A 21,915-nucleotide genomic window follows, 5' to 3' on the forward strand; every position below is an offset into this window, starting at 1 on the left:
ATTTAACAAATATATTCATCTTATATATATTATATATTATATATTTAACACATAAATTCATCCATTTTATTATCAAATATATAGTGAACAAGTATATTGGCTCAATCCCAGTGTGGTGTAGAAGGAGAAGCATTCAGTCAATAACAAGAAGACCCGGCTCTGCCCTCAGCTTGGCCAATTCATAGCTGGGTAACTGAGCAAGTTGCCTAACCTCTCAGAGCCTCAGTTTTCTTGTCTTCAAATAAGAATAGTAACTATTTTCTTTCATATGCCAGGAGGTAAGTTATATATATATAAATAAATACACACACACGTACACACACTCTCAATCCTTAGCACTCTATGAGGTAGGTACTATTTGATACCCATCTTACAGATGAGGAATTACAAGCATAGAGAAGTTTGCATTTTGCTCTAGGTGACACACTATATGAGGTACAGGGTAACCAGACCTGGGCCTGTGTCTCACCCAGTATGCTGTGAAAATACTACCAGCCTCCTTTCCCTCACAGGGCTTCTGCTAGGGTTCCATATATGGCAAAGCACTTGGAGGAGTGTAAAGTGTTGTGTGAATAGGAACTGTAGGCACAGTTTATCTACTCAGGGTCTTGGCTCCATCCTTCTCCTTGTTTTACATGTGTGACACATATCTCTCTATAAGTTGAGCTTTTCAGCAGGAACAGGGAGTGTTGCGTCATATTTTTGTATAAGTTCAATATATGGATTTCTCCATTTCTGACTTTGCTCCCATCATAGATTGGGGATCAATGAAGCTTTCCTCATTGTTTGTGCAGTTGGTGAGTTTATCATCTTCAGTAGCAAATCTTTATTGTGTTCCCTGAGTTCAAGGCCTGAGACCAGGCATGACTTTAGACCTCCTTTTGTGTTTCCAAGTTGAGACTGAGAGGACTAGACTGGGAAGCCCCTGTATATTTGGGACTTAATACATCTTGACCCTGAGCTGAGGCTGAAATCCCAAGGATAGTGACTCCTGGAGAAGTTGACAGGACTGAACTCCTCCTCCTGTTCAAGAGGCTCCAACTTCAGCTTCTGCAAAAATAATTTATAAAGAACCTGAGCAGAGCCTGTGCAATGAGGGAGAGAAGGTTTGATGGGATTCTGTTGTTTTGGGGGCCCTGTAAATCCCACACAAAAGGCTCACTGAAGATAAGTTGTTTTTATAAAGCCTCTCCAAAATGCCTTCAAAGTTATGTTTGATTTCATGGGTTGATAGATGAGCCTTCAGGTTTATTTTTTTTCCATGCAGGACATCAATGAAAACTGAAGCAATAAATTTCTGGCGGTTACTTTTTTTTAAAGTCATGTCTGAGGTATGGATGATTGGAAGCTCTTTGTGAGCAATTGCATTGAGTTGCCTCATTATATTGCAAATTTTAACTGATTTATAGAGCTTCATTTGACTGTGCTAATTAAGGTTTTTATTCTTGGAACTAATTAGCTTGAGTGAAGTAAATTTTTCCTCCTCTTGGTTATAGAAGCTATTAAAGAACTCAAACATGCAAAGAAAGTCAGATTCTTTGCGAGTCATATTTGAAATAACATAGTCATTCATTTTCAGCATTGAACTGCTTTTGCTTTTAACAGATATGAACTTCCTTTCCTATGTCTTTAGTATATACAGAAAAATAATTAGGCTATCACTTTTAACCCCTTGGAACATTTTATGTAATATACCAGAGTTCTGAAGTAAAACTCTGTTGGGAAAAAAGTCAATTTTTGACTGAATGGGATTCAAAGTGTATCTGTTATCAGAGGTCACTGGGCCTAGGTTTAGAGAGGAAGCGTCGTAGGGGTGTTCATGCTTGCTAAGGTTTTAGGATTCCTAGTGGCTAAACACAGGATAAATGAACATCCAGAAGTACTAGCTCTTCCAATGAATAGATTTATGACCTTGAACTGGTTCTTTCTTTTCTCTGGACTGGACCTCAATTTTGCTATCTGTTTAATGAACAGGTTAGTTTTTTGTTTGTTTGTTTTGTTTGTTTTTGAGATGGAGTCTCACTTTGTCGCGCAAGCTGGAATGCAGTGGGGAGATCTTGGCTCACTGCAACCTCTGCCTCCTGGGTTCAAGTGATTCTCCTGCCTCAGTCTCCTGAGTAGCTGGGATTATAGGCATACACCACCACACCCAGCTAATTTTTTTGTATTTTTAGTAGAGACAGGGTTTTGCCATGTTGGCCAGGCTGGTCTCAAACTCCTGACCTCAAGTGATCTGCCCGCCTTGGCCTCCCAAAGTGCTGGGATTACAGGTGTGAGCCATGGTGCCCGGGCTGCACAGGTTGGTTTTGATTAGTGGTTTTCAAACTTTAAAACTTAAGTTTATTCACATATTATTCAAACTCATTAATATGTAAAACATAAAAATGGATCCCCTCAGGTACGAGAGGAGGAGTGGTGGCCACATTGGGCCACCCGGTTACATACTCAATCTTCCCTCTCTTCCTCCCACATCTGAACCCTTGTTCCAGACACCTGGGCTTAATTATTATAATCTCTCCCAATTCAAACAACTGAAACTTTTCCAACTCCTACTTGAGCTCAATTTTTTTTCTCTAGTCATTCTGCACAAAGACAGACACGGAAATGACTTTATTATTTCATCTCTTCTTGATCAAAATGGCAGAGTGTACTAGGGCCTAGTGCAGTGCTTGGAACACAACAAGGCTCTGTGTACTTTTTTTTGAATGACTATAAGGGACTGGTGGTAGAGAAATAGCCAACTAATGAAAGGTATTTAGGGGCCAGGTGCTGTAATCCCAGCATTTAGGGAGGCCAAGGAGGGCAGATCACCAGGTCAGGAGATAGAGACCATCCTGGCTAACATATTGAAACCCCGTCTCTACTAAAAATACAAAAAATTAGCCGGGTGTGGTGGCACGTGCCTGTAGTCCTAGCTACTTGGGAGGCTGAGGCAGGAGAATCACTTGAACCTGGGAGGTGGAGGGCAACAGAGCAAGACTCAGTCTAAAAAAAAAAAAAAGGTATGATGATGAAGAGAAAGAAAAAGGAGGATGCATTAGAAAAGGAAGTGATTTTAAGAAATGGATGGAAACTGAGGCTGGGTGACAGCCAGAGCTGCTGCTCTATTAACAGAGTACAAATTGTTTTTCAGGCCCCAGAGTGAACAATTTCCTTTTTCTCCCCAGCTCCAAGATGAATATTAGGATTATTATCCTTTGCCTGTGTTCTCATTCTTGGAATGATGTTTAACTCTTTTCTTGTTATATGATACATTTTTAAACAGGACCAAAGAACTTCTATTGAATTCTTGTGGAGCTTTCTATCTATAGACTCCATCTGTCCATTCATCTATCCATAATTCAACATTCATTGAGCCCTGCTGTGTGCCAGGCATGGTGTTAGATACTGAGGGTACATATGTAAACTAGGCATGATTGTTGCCTTCAAAACCTCAGCATCTAATAAAGGAGAAGGATGTTTTTTCAAGTAGCTGTAACGATCCATGTGATAAGTATATAATAGAGATAAGAACAAAGTGCTAGTGGAGTCCAGAGGAATGAGTGACTTGTTGCTCCATTGCAAAACTGGAGAACACATCACATCAAAGGAGGCAGTTGAGTTGGGCCTAGGAGAAAGATTTGGGTGTTGCTAGGTAGAGATCAGAGAAGTCCCCTTCAATGGAAGGCCTACGGTGAGCAATGGTTCGTGGACAAGACAGTGTGTGAGTTTAGGAGGAGCTGTCCATCAGGCTGGAGTACATGGTTTGAGGATCAGGTGCTGTGTTGGTGAACTGAGGCTATAGTGTGGAGAACCCTAAGAGACATTCATAATAGGTTGAGCTGGTTTTTAAATTTAATTAACGTGTAGGATATAACACTTTAGTGTTTGCAAACAGTATGTTGTCTCTATTATTTCATTTGATATCCATGATTGTCTTGTAAGACATAACTTATCCTCCATTTTACAAATGAAGAAACTGAGGCACAGCGAGGTTAAGGATTTACTCAAGGTTGCATAATTAGCATGTGGCTGAACTGATTCTCAAAGCCAGGGCTTTCAATCTGAAAATCTATGCTTTTTAAAAATTAAATCTTGAAGCATAACATATGAACATAAAAAGCCATAGCCACAAATCCTAAGTGTATGAATTGAACATTTTTGCAAAGGAAATGTAGTAAATAATCTCCAAATCAAATTGGGGAAGTTTGACCTCTTTCTAATGTTGCACTTTCCAATCTACAAGCATGGAATATTCATTCATTCATCTTATTTTGTAATTTCCAGAGTATAGGTCTTGTTTATATTTTCTAGACTTATTCCTGAGTTTTTGAATTTTTGATGCTATTATAAAATCTTTTATTTCTAATTTTAATTTATGATTCTTTGTTTTTGTATAAAGAGGTACAACTGACTTTTATATATTGACTTTGTTTCTAGGTATCCTGCTAAATTCAGTTAGTAATTAAACTAGACAGACACTATTGAATTGGTCAGGGCCTCCAGTGCAGTGTTAAATAGAAGGGAAATAGCAGGCATCTTGTCTTTTTTTTTTTTAAATATCAGAGGACATCTTACATGATGATATGATATGATATATAATATTGGTATGATACTGACTCAAGGACTTTTGTAAATATTGTTTGTCAGATTCAGAAAATTCTCTGTTCCTCTGATTTGCAAAGATGCCTGTGGAATAGACAGTAGGTTTCAGGAGGGAAAGAACAGAAGCAGAAAGTCCAGTGAAGTGTGTACTAGCACCAGGAGCCATGTGGACACAGAGGAGGGAATGCATGGGAGAGATGTCCTGGGCTCCTCTGTTTCCCCAGTCATTCTTACTTGATCATTGCTCATCTCAGGAAAGCTCCAAAAGGAAAAGGAACACTAAAAGTTGCCAGGATTCTCCTTCTCTGAAGTCCCAAGTAGTGTTCTTGAAGATATTAACAGATATTTAATGATAAAGATGTGGTGGTCAAATCCATTTGGAAAAGTCTGAATACAACAGCACCCTCTTGGAGAGTCACAGTGCACAAGGCTCTGACAATCTTGTAGCAAAGGTAGTAATTTAATTTAGTTTAACATAGCACCCATTCTCCTATTTCCAATGTCCACAGTATCAAAAAAAAAATGAGGTTCAGAGGAATTCCATAGATCCACTCTTAGTAAGTTTAGGAAGTTTAATGATTCCCATTTGTAATAAAATCTGTTATGGGTCAGTGTATTGGTGTTCCTGAGGTTATAAACATACCCTTCTCTTTACCCTAGACATTCAAAACCAATTGAGAAAGAAACCCAGACATCAAATAGGGATCAAAATACTACCTCAATTGCTGGTGAAGCTCAATTGGAGGAAGCTGTTTGGGCTAGAGTCTAGACTGATTTTCAAATACTTCCCTCTGAATCATATGGACTTGCCCACTCAGCTGCAGGGAGGAGAAGCTCTGCTCAGTGGTTACTTCCACTTGCAGATCAGAGCAGAAAGAAGAATACAAATGTTCTGTGGGCAGGTAGACCCAAAGGAAGAAAGACCACATGGGAATAAGAGCTTTGGACCTTAGCCCTTCCCAAGTGAGGAATGTAAACCTAATGCCATACTCTAATAATTCCACCAAAAGATAATCAAGCAATATATGGGAAGAAGAAGGTTTGGGGAGTAAAGGAAAAACAGAAAGCCTAAAAAAGATGGGAGTTTGAAGATTCATTTATGCTGGGACAAAGGGAGACAGAGCTGCTTGTTCCAAGTGCTGAGAAGTGGTCTGTAGTCTATGTTTGGCTTAAAGGTTGATTTCTTGATGTTTAGGAGAGTGGAGAGCAGGGCTTTAATTAGCCTGGATATTAAGAAGATGGAATAGGAAAGACAAACCATTTTCTTCGGCGCCCAGGCAAGAGGAAGTCTTAGGCTGCAGTGGGGGCATCTAGTAGTCCTATCTGTACTGCATTGTTGACTTGACTTGCCAACATTTGTTTCTCTATTTTCCTTGCACTCTAAATAGCGCGGTCATGTGTGATGTGCTGATGCTTAGCTGTAGAGGGTGAGGAGCAGGAGAAGATGGAGGCCAGTGACCTCAGGCTGAAAAAGATCCCCCAACCCTTGGAGGATTGTTTCTATTGTGGGCACCGTTGGCATGCCCCAGGGTGGGCAGGAAGCATGCAAGAAAAATGCCTCCATTTTCCTGGGGCAGTCCTACAGCCTTGCCCTCTTGCCATTTTGCCCTTGAACACTTAGCACATTTCTCTGAAGGGCTATGAGAGGCTGGCTTAATAGGGATGGGCTTTACACAGTGTGGCTCTGAATTATTCCTGAGTCATTCTTGGTTCAGAGAAGCCAAAGGAAGAGGAATTAATTAGCATCCTTGGAGGTGTATTTCCTAGACTCAGCTGACTCTTGCAGGTGAAATATTAGATTCTCAATCACTGTTTGTTGAGTTGTGATATTTGAATCTCATTATAATGGTTGAGGGGACTATAATGTACAAAATTAGGGGCTAACACAGAAACATCCACCTACTATCACAATGAGATAAAGGATTCCAAAACACAGTGTGCAAGAATGAACTGCTTCCCGTGAGACTGGGAGCCAGGGCCCATCCATTCAGGCCATTAGCCTTGCTTGAGACATTTTTGATCCAGAAGAGGATTGTTCTTTTTCTCCTGAACCTGAGCATTCTGTTCCTCCAAGGCTGAGCTAATCCTGTGCATAAATAGAGAAGGTAGCCAATTTTGTGGGCTAATTGTAGGGGTTGAGGTTGAGTGGAAAGGAAGTAGAGGTGGATTATAAAGTGCAGCCTATGCAAATGTATCTACTAAAGGCTCTGAATTTAATACATTTAATAATTCCTTTTGGTTAAGAAATTATTTTAAATTTCCTTTAGATTTCTCTTTGAGAGGATAGCTCCTTGGTACTGTCTACTTAACCACAAGAGTTTGTAAACCTGTGGCACATTAGAATCACCAGGGGAGCTTAAAAACCACCGAGCCTTTGTCCCATCACTGACCAATGAAATCACACTCTAGGGGATGGGATCTGGTCAAGTGTGGGGCACAGTTTTAGAAAGCTACCCCCATATGGATTAGATGTGTAGCCAAAGTTGGGGCATCATTGCCTTAATGAAATAGAACATTGAGTAGGTAAGTTTTGATAAGAAGATCACGGAGAGAGAGAACTTACAGAGGCATGGCAAGGCAGAGTGTCACATGGGTTTATATTTTAACAATTTCTATTGAATTCTGCAACACAACTGCTTCTATGTGTAGTGGTTTGCCATTAATGAATATATCCCAGTCTTGGAAAGATGAGGACCCAGATAGGACAGCCTCAAGAAGATATTTCCCGTCAGGCTACTGGGAATTTACCCAAAGGCTTTTTAGATAACCTTTGAATGCTGGAAAAATTTTGTGATTTTGTTTTGTTTTTAATCTAGACCTCATTACATACAAATTTATTCTTTGGATGAAAAGAATTCATCAAATATATAAATATAATTTTTAAAGTTTGTAATGATTTCACATAAATAAATTCTCAGCTAAAGTCCGCCCCCTGCCCTCCCTAGCCCCGTACTGGGTGTTATGGCTTTGGGTTTGGAAGGTGAGGTGCACAGGTAACCTGCATCCTGAGTCCTCTTAGGTAGAGAAGAGAGCAGCATGGGCCAGTACTGGGCATGCTGTTGACACAAGTAACTTAGTGTTTGGCCATTTGGCCTGAGCTGCCTCCATTCTGCAGTGAAGGTGGAGAAGGTGATTCCAGAAGGGGAATCTGGTGACACAAGTGGGAGAACACATGGCAACTCTGACTGTGAGGAATTTTCTAATCCTGACTTTGCTGAGCGGTGGACATGATATTACATTAGCTACGTGTAGAGCTTTTAATAGTTCAGCATGAGGGATCAATAAGGTCATCTGTGTAACATCCCAGTGGGAAAAAGCAGAACTAACCTTATGGCCACTTCCTGAACAAGAGGAACAGAAGAGGAGCCTGGAGCTCAGAGAAGTCCCAGGGCCAGCTCCAGTGACACAGTTAGAAAGTGGCCTACATGAGACCCACACTCAAGCAGTCCAGCCCCTCTTTCTTGTGCCAGGCTGGCTGCCTCCCTGCAGTGTGGGCCTTGTGGTTAAACACTGAGTGATGCCACCTGAACAGATGTGCTGAGCAAATCTAACACATGCCTCTTTTAATGCTCTTATTGTTTGGATACAGATATCGGAGTCGCAGTAGCTTTCACCCTGAGGAGACCAGGTTGGTATGAGGGTTCCTGTGTACCTCTTGCCTTATCTTGGGGATGACCCTGGGAGGATATTATGATCCTAAACCAGAAAGCCCTATACTTTTTGTGAAGTGGGAGGGTTCTCATGCTGGAATTCTCTGCAGAGTAGAGGTGGTTGGGGATGTGGTGGCAGCTGCCTTAGTGACTTACCAGGTAAGTCTTCCTGATTTGATGGTTGATCCCAATACATTATCTGGAAACCCCTGAAATCCCCTTATTTGTCAGCAAGCATAATATCATCTTCCTCGTGGTATGCTGTGGGGATCCTAGGAGATAATGTGTATAAAATGATGTTCCTGGCACATAGTGAGTGCTTTATACAGGTGTAAAAAAATTGTAAACTCACATTTCCTTGTTATCAATATTGTGACACTTTGTAGCATGCTTTACACTTGACAAACATTGTTTTCTATTTTAATATCACCCTGTGAATTGGGTAAGAAATGTCCTTGTGTCACATGGGAAGAAATATGCATCTGAGTTAAGTATCCAACCCCAAATTCTAGAGCTAACAATGAATTCAGGCAGGTGCCCAAGCTGAGCCCTGTGTCACGGGTTCATTTTCTACCTCCCAATCTGCCAGTGGCACCATCATTCTGGGCTGGTGAGCCATGCCTCCTCTTACTGCTCCATGTCACAAGGCTGTGGAGAAGAAATCAATTTTCATCAAGAAACCTTTTCATGCTGGGAGTCATGCTGGGTGTGCCCTTGATGACTGACTCACAGTTTCAGGCAAACAACCTTGTGTGTTTGTGATACTAACATCAGCCCACCCAAGAGGGCCGCGCTGGTTGTAAATCCTTCGGGCATTCCTGGAAGTTTATTTGGCTTACTCTTCAGCAGGCCTGAGCTGCGCCTAGATCACTGCTTCTCAACACTGGGTCTGCTGTAGAGTAATTAAAGATCTCTGAAGGTGGTTCGAGATATCAGTATTTTTATAAACTTCCTTAGGCGACTCCAATGGGCAGCAGGGTCCAGAGCTCTTGGCTTCAGAAGGGCAGGGGTGCCTGTCTCTACAAGGTGGGGCATCTCGTCCTCTTCCCCAGCCCATGACAGCGTCTTCAGCCATGCCCCAATGCATCAGGCGCTGGCTTCCCTACAGGAGAACTCAGAACGCTGAGGCTACCCATGACGAGGATGTCAGCTCCCGAAAGGAACCTTATGTCTCCCTCGGCAGATACTGTCTTTTATTATTAGCAACTCCCTATTTATGGATGGAAGTCATTTAGTTGCTTCAAGCAGCCTCCAGAGCCTAATGGCCACGTTCCCAGGAACATCAGATTCTGCCTCTTTGAACTTCTCATGGCAGGGGGCACCTGGGGACCATAAATGCTGATTCGGGGTTGGGAAGGTACTAGCTTTAGGTCCCTGGCTTGGGAACAACCCTTTGAAAACAGAATAGTGAACACTATTATTGGAAGTCCTCCTTGTGTATGTTCTCCAGAGATTCCTGGGAGATTTAGGATGATGTTCTCATCAGAGGATGATGGCAAATCAAAGGGGGAAAATGCTACCTCCAAGAAGGGCACTTATTTAGCACTTTCTATATCCCAGATGCTGTCTTAGATGATTTGCTACATTACCTCATTTTATTCTAACAATCCTGTAGAGTAGTTCTTTTCATTATACACAGGAGGAAACTGAGGATCAGGGAGGTACGGGACTTGCCCAAGCAGTTAGGGGTCCTGTTCACATCTGGGTGCTTTCAGAGTCCATTCTTTCCATCCTAATGTATCTCAGGGTCTCAAAGGAGCCCTGAATTCCCCTGGGCCAGTCCCCCCTTCTGATGCTTGTCTTCTCTACAACATCCATTAACAGTGGTTCTCAGGCCTCTGCTTGCATTCCTCCAGGAACTGGAACCTCATTTCCTTGCAAAGTAGTTCACTCCACTGTTCAAACAGCACTGATGTGGGAGCTCCTTAATTCCTTATCTGAATTAAAAAAAGCAGGACATACATTGAATAAGTGAGCAAATAAGTGAATAGAATAAGTGAATGAGTTGAGTGAACATCTATCTCCTAGAGCCTTCCACTCACTGGTCTTAATTCTACCCTTAGGACAATAAGAATAATTAAGGTTTATTGAGGAAATAGTATGTTCCAGGTACGGTGCTAAATACTTTCCATTTATTATCTCATTTCATACATGAGGACCCTGAAGTTTAGAGAGACTAAGTGACCTGTTCAAAGTTGCAGAGATAGTACTGGGATTAGAATTGAGGCAGTCCAACTGTGGAGGCTGATCTTAACCACTGCACTCCACACATCCTAAGTCCTAAACATATAAGCAAAATGGGAGACTGTGATTGTTCCGCTGCTTTTCACGTTCAAGGCCCACAGATGTTCACTGAATGGGATTTGAGCCTTTGCTGCCGTCTCCTCCCTTCGCCTCCAAATGTTCACTTCCTTGTTCCTTCCCCTCCTCTCTCCAGGGCTGGCCAGGCTGCCTGCATCAAGGCCAGGACTTTCCTCCAGCCCAGTTTCATCCATCTGTGCCCCACAGCCCTGTTCTCAGCAGTCCCCCAGCTCAGAAAGGGGTTCTGTAGGAGGCTGGCAGAGCATTAGGAATGCTCTTGTCTGTCAGAGACCATGGACTGGGGAGCTTCCTGTAATGAGAAGGAGGCTTACGGGCATGGTGGCAGGCCCCTGTAATCCCAGCTACTTGGGAGGCTGAGGCAGGAGGATTGCTTGAACCCGGGAGGTGGAGGTGGCAGTGAGCTGAGATCCTGCCACTGTTCTCCAGCTTGGGCAACAGAGCAAGACTCCATCTGGGGGTTGCAGGGGGTGGGGAGAGAAGGAGGCTTGGAAATGGCTTCTGCTTATGGCTAACAATAACAATAATAGCAGTGGACCTTCTGGGCATGTGTCATGTGCCAGCTGAGCTGTGCGCTTATGGTGAGACCTCAGTAAGTTCCAGGACTTCTTGACCTTGGTCTCGAGAGCCCAGGTCTGGTGATGGTGTTTACTCTGCTGAAGGGAATGGACAGGCTCTGGCTGCCCAGTGGTTAGACCCTGGGCTTTGAAATCAGGCAGGCCTGGGATCCAGTGGTAGCTCTGATGCTCAGAACTGTGTGACCTTAGAAACATTGCCCGGCCTCTCTGGGCCTTGGCTCCTCATCTGTAAGGTGGGCAGGAGAGGGTTGCTGTGGTGATTAAATGATGTGACTGCTTTTTTATGCCTAGCAGAGTGCCTGGTGATCCAGGAGAAATAGAAATTTCAGCTAGTGTTGTTAGTGTTCAGTTTGCCTCGCCTACGTGCAATTCCAGGTGGACCTCACGATTCCAATTCGGGTGGGATTTTTGTGGTTTCTGCAAAAGCAGAGCTCCCTGGAGAGCTTGTTGGGTGCCGCTGATACTTGTCTTTTGCCCTCATCCTGGGTGGATGAGGAGGCTGATGGGCTTCATGAAGCTCGATGTGTTTTTGTGTTTACCTTCTCCTAACACGTCTAAATGACTCAAAGTTTTTATTGTTTCTTTTTTTTTCTTCTTTTCAGAAAGGGGATGTTTGGGCTGAAGGTGAAGAAGAAGAGAAATAAGGCAGAGAAGGGGTTAATCCTAGCCAACAAGGCTGCGAAAGGTGAGGCTGGGGGTGGGGTGCTGACCACTGGGGCCTGAGAGTCTCGCAGAGTGACCCCTCCGTGGCTGAAAATGCAGTTCTCTCTCAATGGGAGCGAGGGGGAGTGTGAGTGTGCTGCCCCCTGACCCTTTAGGTCCTTCTAGTCACAGGTGTGGGCCCAAGACAACCCCCAAGGCCCTTGGTCATCTGGGCCAAACAGGTGAGTGGGCATGGAAGGGGTCCCTGTGAGAAAACAGCAGCAGGGTTCAAACTCTGTTTCTGTTCTTATTTGTCCTATGACGTAGGATGAGTGGCTCTGAGTCTCAGCTTCTCCTTTATCTAATGTCATGATGTGGGTTGCTGGGCTGATCTCACACAGCTGTGGGGAAGATCAAGCAAGATTTTGAAAATAAGAGGATCACAGTTACTGTGGGGGAGGCTTCACACACATCATCTCATTGAATCCCTCCACCATCTTCGCAGTAGGTATTGTCACCCTAGTTTTACAAGTGAGTTTACAGAGATAAAGAGAGAGTAAATAAAGTGTGGAAGAGATGCTGCAGAATTTGCAAGGCCCAGTGAAAAATAAAAATGCACAGCAGTTGTTAAGTTATTAAAAGTGTCAACCTGGTGACCGCAGAGCTTAAGCCAAGTGCAATGAGGCTCTTCTGAGCTTAGGGTCCTTTATGGCTGCACAGACCACATATCCATGAAGCCGGCTGGCCCTGAGCATGGGAGGTACACAGCCAGGAAGCAATAGCGTTGGGATGTAAATCCAGGCTGTCTCACTTTCTGCTCTTAGAATGGGATACCTCCTTCTCCAAAAGGGCAAAGTCTTGAGTTACAGGGTGAACTGCATCAGTAGAGGCCAGGCCCAGCACTGGGTAGATCCTCAGTGTTTATTGAATCAAATCGGATCAGTGGTTTCCAAGTGGACAGATGGGGTGGTCCTCTGGAGACTTCTGCTGCATAGCCTTGATTAAAAACCAGCTCAAGGCTAGTTTTCTGGACCATTCCTAAACCAAAATGGTACCGTGGGTCTCGTTAATCTTCACTCCTCTTGTCTCCTGGGAGGCCTGCTTCACTGCCATCTACTGCAGATGTCCTGCAGCCATATGTTGTACCTAACTTCACTCCTTGCCCTTAGGTAGAACCTATCCTTATGGTAGAAAAGTATGGAAACTCATTAACACCCAGGTATTGATAATGATTAAGAGCCTTGGATAGAAAATGAGGGACATTGCATTTTCAGTGGGGACAAGGCTTAAAGCTTAAAAGTCCTTTTTGATTCAATGAAACTTCCAGGGAGTGGGTGGAAAGGCTTTGGGGTTATTCCTGGTGTCTTTGAAACTGTAACACTGTGGTAGGCCCTGTGACACAAAGTTGAATAAGGCATAGTCCTTTCCCTCTAGGACCTTGTGAACACTAGTATTTATGACATATTTAATAAGTCTCTGCTGCTTTTTCTTAACATACATCATTCATGACTCTGAAAAGTAGATTCTGTTGCCCCCATTTTATAACAGAGGTTCAGAGAAGGTGAGTGGTTTGCCCCAAGTCACACAGCTAGTAAATGGAGAAGCTGGCTCCCGATCCCAGGTGAGTCTTACATCAGAGCCTGGATTTCCTACCCCATGGGCAGCCTCCAGTTAACAGCCCTCCCTGAGAAGCTGGCGGATACCTAGGGCAGTCGACCACAGGCATTTCAGAGGAGTTTGTTCCTGTGGCTCATTTTAAAGTCTGCAACCCACAAAGCAAACAGGGCAGGGAGGAATCAGGGTCCTCCTAGAAAGTAAACAGCATCCATCCTGCTGTCCAGAGGCCAGCCCTGTGGGAGACTGAAAAAACAAAGCCCACAGAACAGAGACTTTGGTCTTGCCTTCTTGGCCTGGCCTGGAAAGTTAGGGCTGTTTGGGGTGAAATGTTTGGAAACTTTCTAAGTCTCTTGCTTTTTCATCTGTGTATTTTGAGGCATTGTAGTTACATCTTAAATTCTTAAAATTCTCTTTACCCTACCCTAACCTAGCCATTAGTTACACAACAAATAGTTATTGGGTACCTCCCACAATCATCCCTTTGCCCATTTATTCAAAATGTATTAGTAGAATGTCTTAAGTGTCAGCCCTGGGCTGAATTCTGGGAATCTAATGGCAAAGACTGGATGGTCCGACGGGAGGACAGCTCTGTTCAGGACTCTTCTATTTGCCCCTCTGGATCTATTCTCCACCCTTAGCCAGCTGCTCTCTGTCCTCTATGGGGGCATGGCCGAGGTCTCTTACCCTCTGCCTTTGGGCTGGCTCTGGCCAATGGGGTGCCCCAGCAGGAGGCGTGGGAGGGAGGAGCATGGGTCAGGCTCCAGGTGACCCTGTCCCTCACCTACAGGAGGGAGGCTGACCCCACCAGACTTCCTTCCTTCGGGGTTCCAGTAACTGCTCTCTCTCTCTGCTAATTTTGGGGGGTGCCTAGGAGTGGCAACAGCTTGGCTGTTGCGAGCCCCAGATGATGGCAAGATCTTTTGTGGTATTCCTACATAAACATCTTTGTAAAACGTCCTCAAATCATCTTACTCTGATTGTACCATCTGTTACCTATTGGGACTATGACTGAGGTAACTAATGGCATTGCAAGTTGAGTAAAGTGCTATTAAAAAAACAACTCAAAACAGACAGTGGGCTGAAATGATGGAGACTGCTGGGGAGTCTCTTAGTGCAGTCAGAGAAGAATTCTCTGGGGAGGTAACATTTAAGCTACAACCTCAAGGATGAGAGGGAGCCCACTGGGCGATGGGCAGGGAGGAGAGCAGTGCAGGGGGAGGGATGCCTGTGAAAAATTCCAAGCAGCAGAGAGCTTGTGAGATTAGACGGAACTGAAAGGGGGCCTTGTGGATAGAGCGCATAAAGTGGGTGAGAGGGCCACGCAGGCAGTAAGCGTGGGCAGAACCAGATGGAGCAGGTCCCTAATTGCAGATTGTGTATGGACTTCAGATTTATTCTAAGTGCAATGGAAAGCCATTGAGGCGTTTTAAGAAAAGTGACACGGTCTGGTTTTTATAAGGTCACCCTGGATGCTCCATGGTGAGTAGACTGAAGAGAACAAAGCAGTAACTCAATAAATTAGTGAATGAGTGCTGTAGAAGAAGCTTTAGCTGACTGCCTTTCTACCTCGAGGTCTCACCCTACAGAATGTACAGAATGAACACCCCTAGAGGGAGGCATATGTGATTTGCTAATTCCTGCATCCTCAGCATCTACTCTAGCACCTTTTCTTGCATATATAACGTGTCTTTGAACGTTCACTGGAAGCTTGAAACTTGACAGCAAGGCCCCAGCCTGAAGGCCCTTGCAGTCAAGGAGGGGAGCAGGTATTTTATCTTGCTGCTTCAAGGAGCACAGCCAGGCACTGGCATTCCTTCTGGCAGCTCTACAGTGCTGTACTTGTCTCTATTTCCTGAGTGAATGGGTAATAAAAGCAGACTTCCATTCATGAAGAGATCCTCTCTGTAGCTACTGAGCACCTACAAGGCCTGGCCTAGGTGCATGAGCTCCCTGAACATGGCTGTGTTTCTTTGGATGCAGTACTGTTGTGTGTGGTTTGCTGTTTAAAATCAGCGAACCAAAATGCACCAAAGCTGGAAGGTAACTTAGAAAGCATTAAATTGATGGGTTTAAAAGGTGAGTCCCCTGGATCCCTGGGATCCTGAACCATGGCTTCAGGAGTGTCTGAAGGTGGTGGCTATGAGAGTCTGCAGGAGGCCACTGTCCCTATTCCACTCCATGGAACATAAAACAGTGTGATATAAATAGGCTTGTGTTATATACTGAAGTTCCATATCAAATTACATTTATAAAAGGATTCTGTTGCTTTAACAAATTTTAAAATCACTTTTCTTGCCCAATTCTTTTGTCTTACGGGCAAGGGAAAAAATGCCAAGAAATTCTGGGTGAGTTGTTCAAGTCATCCAACTGGGAATACATAGACTTGAATATCTACCATGGACCCTGTATACAGCTAGGGGCTTTATATAGTTTGTTTAATTTTCCTAACCTGTAGGGGGGTAAATGATGTTAACCTTGTCTTGTTTTACCAATGAGGAAAACGGAGCTGAGAGAAGTAACTTCTCTGAATCAAAGAACAAGAAAGTGGAAGGACTGGAATTTGAACCCAAATCTTTTGGATTCAGGTCTTTGAACTACATCATGCAGAGTCTCTCGGTTTATTAGGAAGGCTCAGCCACTCTCGTTTTTGCCGAAAGTCTGTTGAGAAGCAGTTCTCAGGCTTTGCTGTACACTAGGATCATCTGGGGAATTTCAACAATCTCAACATCCAGCAACATTCCAGATGAATTAAATTAGAATCTAGGGTGGAGAGGAAAATGTTATAAGGGTTATGTTTATTATCTATTCATTTAAGTTTCCTAAATGCATGTGTACTGTTTCATAGGGCTTCCCAGGAAACCTATCCTTCCTAGACTAGTGTGTCACAAACTACCACTAACTCAGTGACTTAGAAGAAGGCAGATGTATTCTCTCTCAGTTATGGAGGCCAAATGCTGGAAATCAGTATCACTGGGCCAAAATCACAGCCCCCACTCCTTCCAATTCTAGCTTCCGGTTGTGGCAGCATCTGTCTAATCTCTGCCTCCATGGTCACATTGCCACCTTTTTTTTTCTGTCGATGGAAAATCTCCCTTTAAGGATACATGTGATTGCAATTAGGGTTCACCTGGATCACCTCATCTCAAACTCTTAATGTAATCATATCAGCAAAGACCTTTTTTCTAAATAAGGTAACATTTACAGGCTTCAGAGGTTAGGACTGGCTATCTTTTCAGAATATCACACATTGCTACTCAAAATTGACCTGCAGACGGCAGGAATAACCTCGTCTGGCATCTAGCTGTTAGAAATGCATAATTTATCTGGGCACGGTGGCTCATGCCTGCGATCCCAGCACTTTGGGAGGCTAAGGTGGGAGATTTGCCTGAGCCCAGGAGTTAGAGACAGCCTGCGCAACATAGTGAGACCCCTTTGTCTCTACAAAAAAAATATTAACAAGAAAAAATTCACCGGTTGTGGTGGAGTGTGCTTGCAGTCGCAGCTACTCAGGAGGCTGAGGTGGGAGGATCCTCGAGCCTGGGAATTCAAAACTGTAGTGAGCTGAGATCTTGCCACTGCATCCCAGCTCCAGCCTGGGCGATAGATTAAGACCCTGTCTCCAAAAAATTAAAAAGAAATGTAGAATCTTGGGCCCCACCCAGACCTACTCAATCAGAATCTGCATTTTAGCAGCTTCCTAGGTGATGCTTACGCACATCACATTTTGCTAATGAAGCTCAGAGAATAAATGATGCACTAAAATTCCATTGCGGCAAGGTCATGACTTGAAACATGTCTTTTGTTAACTTAAATCATACAATTTATAAATTAAGAAGGTAGACTTTATTTTTTATGAAGGGTTACAGCTTGCCAGGTGCCCATTTTGATGGTCTGGGAAGCATAGCCTCCCACAGAGCGCAGAGACAGACACTTCCAGAAAGGGAAGAGTAAGACAGGAATTCAAACTGAAATGGTTAGCCAGATATATGTAATTACAGGTTACAGGAGGAGCTATGAATATTCAAGAAGGTGGTCTTGATGCATGTGTACTGAACACACGTGCATGTTATATATGACCCAAATTTACCTTGGGGTGGAGACTTAATTTTTAAATGTATTAGAATTAGGCCCTATATGTAAAAAGATCTTTTTAAGAAACAAAAGCACTCAAGTGTGCAGACTCTTTAAACAGCCAGAACGAGTCTATGGTCTGTGTTTTTTGTTTGTTTGTTTTCTTTTTTTTTTTTGAGATGGAGTCTTGGAGTCTCACTCTGTCTCCCTAGGCTGGAGGGCAGTGGCACAATGTCGGCTCACTGCAATCTCCACCTACTGGGTTCAAGCGATTCTTCTGCCTCAGCCTCCCGAGCAGCTGGGACTACAGGTGCCCACCACCACGCCCAGCTAATTTTTTGTATTTTTAGTAGAGATGGGGTTTCACCATGTTAGCCAGGATGGTCTCGATATCTTGACCTCATGATCTGCCTGCCTCAGCCTTCCAAAGTGCTGAGATTACAGGCATGAACCACTGTGCTCAGCCTGTCTGTGGTCTTTTTATCAGGAGAAAGTCACTGAAGTCAGTCTCTTGTCTAATTAAAGCTGTAGTTATAGCTTGTAGAACAGGGGCTGGGAGTCAGTTATTCAGTGTCTGTCAGTGGTGGGCAAGCAGTAAATCGTTTATTGCTTATCTTGAGGCTGGTGCTTGTGCAGCTGCTAGAGAAAAAGAAAAACCTGTGGCAGTTAGAACACAGTTTTTTTTTTAAGTATAGGAGTGCATGACTTAAGCTTTGCCTGTCATGACTTTAGGTCCTGTTTGTAATTTGGTATCTTATTGCCACAGAGTCCGTTCTGTCAGTCTTATGATCTCTATTTTAATGCTGGTCAGTTGTTGTGTCTAAACCACAAAAAGGAAGTATAATGAGGTATGCCTGACCTCCTGTCTCATCATTGACAAAAACCTAGGGTTTTATTTCTGTTTTTTATTTTTTGTTTTTTGAGATGGAGTTTCACTCTTTTGCCCAGGCTAGAGTGAAGTGGCGCGATCTCAGCTTACCTGCAACATCTGTCCCGCTGGGTTCAAGCGTTGCTCCTGCCTTAGCCTCCCAAGTAGCTGGAATTACAGGTGTCTGCCACCATGCCCGGCTAATTTTTGTATTTTTAGTAGAGAGGGGGTTTCACCATGTTGGCCAGGCTGGTCTCAAACTCCTGTCCTCAGGTGATCCACTTGCCTCAGCTTCCCAAAGTGCTCGGATTACAGGTGTGAGCCACCGTGCCCAGCCAGAAACTCAGTTTTTAAGATTTTTCTGGGGTCCCCTTGGGTGGGGGAGGGGGTTGCTTAGGATTTTATTTTTAGTTTACACTTTAGATTCACAATCCAACTTTTCTTTTCACAGTCCCATCCACATAAATCTGTTCTTTTTTGGAAACAGAAGATACATAAGTTTTAGAAAAATGAAGGATGCATCTGGCATTTCTGCCAATAAGATGTTAAGTTTTATGCTGGCAGAGTCTGTCTTCTAGTCTCTTTGTACCACTTATGGTGCCTGCCACAGGGCTGGCATAAGGTAGAGGCTCGATTGCCACCACATGTCAATTTCACAGGATTTTCTTCCTTTGTTTGCTTCTCCAGATAGTCAAGGTGACACTGAAGCACTGCAGGAGGAGCCTTCTCACCAGGAAGGACCGAGAGGAGATTTGGTCCATGATGATGCTTCTATCTTTCCTGTCCCCTCAGCTCCTCCAAAGAGAAGGTACAGTATGGATGCAGGTGGTCAACACACATTTGCTGAGCATCTCTTATGTGCCAAGCACCTCTGCAGGTGCTGGGAGAAGAGAGGAGAGTAAGACATAGTCACTGTCTACAGGCAGGCAAGGTCTAAGGCAGGAAGACTGTGTCAGCTCAGTTTTCTCTATGGCAGTGCTGGCCTCTTGATACCGTTCAGCCTTCATCAGGCCAGGATCATGGTTCTACAAGCTTCTGGTCTTAAATCTCCTGAGTGAAGGTGCTCATGTCGCTCACAGTTCAGGAATGACAGCAGGAGCTGTCTCTTACCTGCTCTTTGATTCATCAAGGTGCTCATTATCTTAGCTTCTTGTCTGTCTCAAATCAGAAGGTGGTTCTTATGCTACCCAACAAAAAGTCAAAACAAGCTGGCCTTCTGCATGCATTTTGCTAGATCAGTTAGCAATGATGTGTAACAAATAGCCCCCAGATCTTTGGCTTAATATAATAAGCATTTATTATTGCTAATGAATTAGTTGGATAGTTTTGCTGATCCCAGATAGTTGCAGATGCATCATTCATGTTTCTGTAGTCATTTGGCAGCTCTGCTGGTTAGTTTAGGAGTTGGCTGGTGGTAGCCTGGCCTAGTACTGCTTCAGCTGAGACCGGCTGTTCTCTGCCTGATACCAGATCCTCCATCAGGCTAGTCTGAGCTTGTGCCAATGGTAGCAATGGCAGGGTTCTAAGAGAGTGGAAGTACAGAAGTTCTCTTGAGGTGTAGGCTTTGAACTGGCAAAAGTCATTTCTGCTGCCTTCTGTTGGCCAATATAAGTTACCAGCCCAGCCCACGTAAGAGTAGGAAGAGACTGAAAGTTATAGGGCAACAAGTTTGGATACAGAGTAAGCCAATGACTGGGGCTAACAATGCTTTCAGTCTACCATATTTGTTTATGTCAATTTCTTACTTGCGATAATTCCTCATGCCCTTCCCTTTCTTTTTCAATCAAAGTTGTTACTATCAATAAAACAAATTAGTGCTTCCCCACATGGCTGATCCTGAGTTGTTGTTTCTGGGTTGTGACAGGATGGCAGGGTACATATATGTGGGTTAGAGGGCAGTGGGAATTAGAGAAGGTGATAACTCAGAAGTTGACACTCAAAAGAAGACATGAAATGTGTACACACCTACTCACTGCAATATCTCCTTCCTTCCTTTGCTGCACCCTGACAACCACCACTCCTCTACCCTAGTCTCTGAATAGGGATTTCAGTCATTTTTTAATACTCAAGATATTTCTTCCTATTCATTTTACAAGGGTGATAGCATTGAGTGGAGGAAGGCAGGAGAAAGAGAAGGAAGGAATAACAGCCTTTTTCTTTTTCCTTGGTCAGAACATTCTCCAGCAATTGAAATTCTATCCACCCACCAATGCTCAATTCAAATCCAACCTCTGCAGCGAAATCTTTGTTGTGTACCCTGGTCCTCAAGACTTTTTTCTCAACAGCTCTTCTGTCATATTTTCTTTACCCTGTGACACATTTTACACTTGCCTACTAGTTCTTTTTAAATATACTTCTGTCTTCTCTCCCATGGATGATAGATTGTTACTTCTCAAGGACCAGGAAGATGGCTTACTCATTTTTGTTTTTCCCCTGAATCTGGCACTGGGCTTTCACATGATAAATAATCAGTAAAAATTTGCCATCTTATTGATGAACCAATTAAATGATATTTACCCTTTCTTACATGCATTGTCTCCTTGGGTCCTCAGAGTAACCCTATGTGGTAGGAATTCTTATTTTTACTTTCAGTTGCAGAAATTAAAACTAAAGTCCAAAATTGGGGAGAACAAATATTCTAACTCAGATCAGTCTGACTCCAATGCCCAGAGATTTTTACTAACTTAATCTGTTCTCTATTGGACTCAATTATAATCAGCAGAAATGGGATGAAGTCAAATGCAACATGGTATTGTTAGTAACCAAGGGGATAAAATGCAACAGGAACTCAAGCTCAGTTCATTTGCCACTGATTTCAGCTTCTATGACAACAGGAATTCTTCATCTCTTTCTGTTGTTATCCATCTCTAAATGCCCAGGTGTTGCACATGTTTTCAATTACTTGTGATAGTCCAGATAAATGAAATCCCCTGGAATGTGAAATTTCATGGAGATGGTATCTTTAGTCATTCTCTTCAATTTTTTCCTTTACCAATTATTTCAAAGCAATTATGATTATATCTATTAGACATGGCAGAGTGGTCCTGTGTATGGAATCAGGCAGGAGACTGGGAGTTCCTTATTTAGACCCAGCTCTGCCACTGATTTGCTGAGGCATCTCAGTTTCTCATTTTGTTTAAAATTTTAAAAAATACTGATAATCATATAAAAAGAGCTGACATTTATTCTTGCCAGGTACTGAGTTAAACCTTTATATGCATTATATCATTTAATTCTAGCAATCATCTCAGAAATACTATTACAAGCTCCATTTTTAGGATGAGAAAACTCAGAGGTCAAGTCATTTGTCCGCTTATACTTATCTCCCCCAGAGATGTAGACAGAATATGTAATAATATTAAATGAAAGGACTTAGAAATACTTTGGAGAATATTATCATGACTTATGGATATTCTTCCTTGATGAAACAAACATATTAAACTTTCTTTTAATAGATCAAAACTGTTGACTAAGATCCATGATGGGGAGGTCAGATCCCAAAATTATCAAGTAAGTGATTGGCTCTTCCTGCCCAGCCTCCCCCAGTGCTTCCTGTGTGCATGGATGGCAGTGTCCGGAATGGTGT

At 43.3% G+C, this 21,915-nt stretch overlaps 1 protein-coding gene across 1 annotated transcript in view; it reads left to right on the top strand.

Moving 5' to 3' along the window:
* FER1L6 (fer-1 like family member 6) overlaps positions 1–21,915 on the top strand; it is a 207,098-nt gene that overhangs the window by 29,652 nt on the left and 155,531 nt on the right. The window contains exons 2-5 of the mRNA XM_008973935.4: positions 8,174–8,212; positions 11,734–11,816; positions 19,017–19,137; positions 21,785–21,839. Of these exons, the coding sequence (XP_008972183.3) occupies positions 8,174–8,212; positions 11,734–11,816; positions 19,017–19,137; positions 21,785–21,839 (298 nt within the window). The remainder of the gene's footprint in view (positions 1–8,173; positions 8,213–11,733; positions 11,817–19,016; positions 19,138–21,784; positions 21,840–21,915) is intronic.

Source organism: Pan paniscus, chromosome 7 (genome assembly GCF_029289425.2).
Source record: "Pan paniscus chromosome 7, NHGRI_mPanPan1-v2.0_pri, whole genome shotgun sequence".
Lineage (NCBI taxonomy): Eukaryota > Metazoa > Chordata > Mammalia > Primates > Hominidae > Pan > Pan paniscus.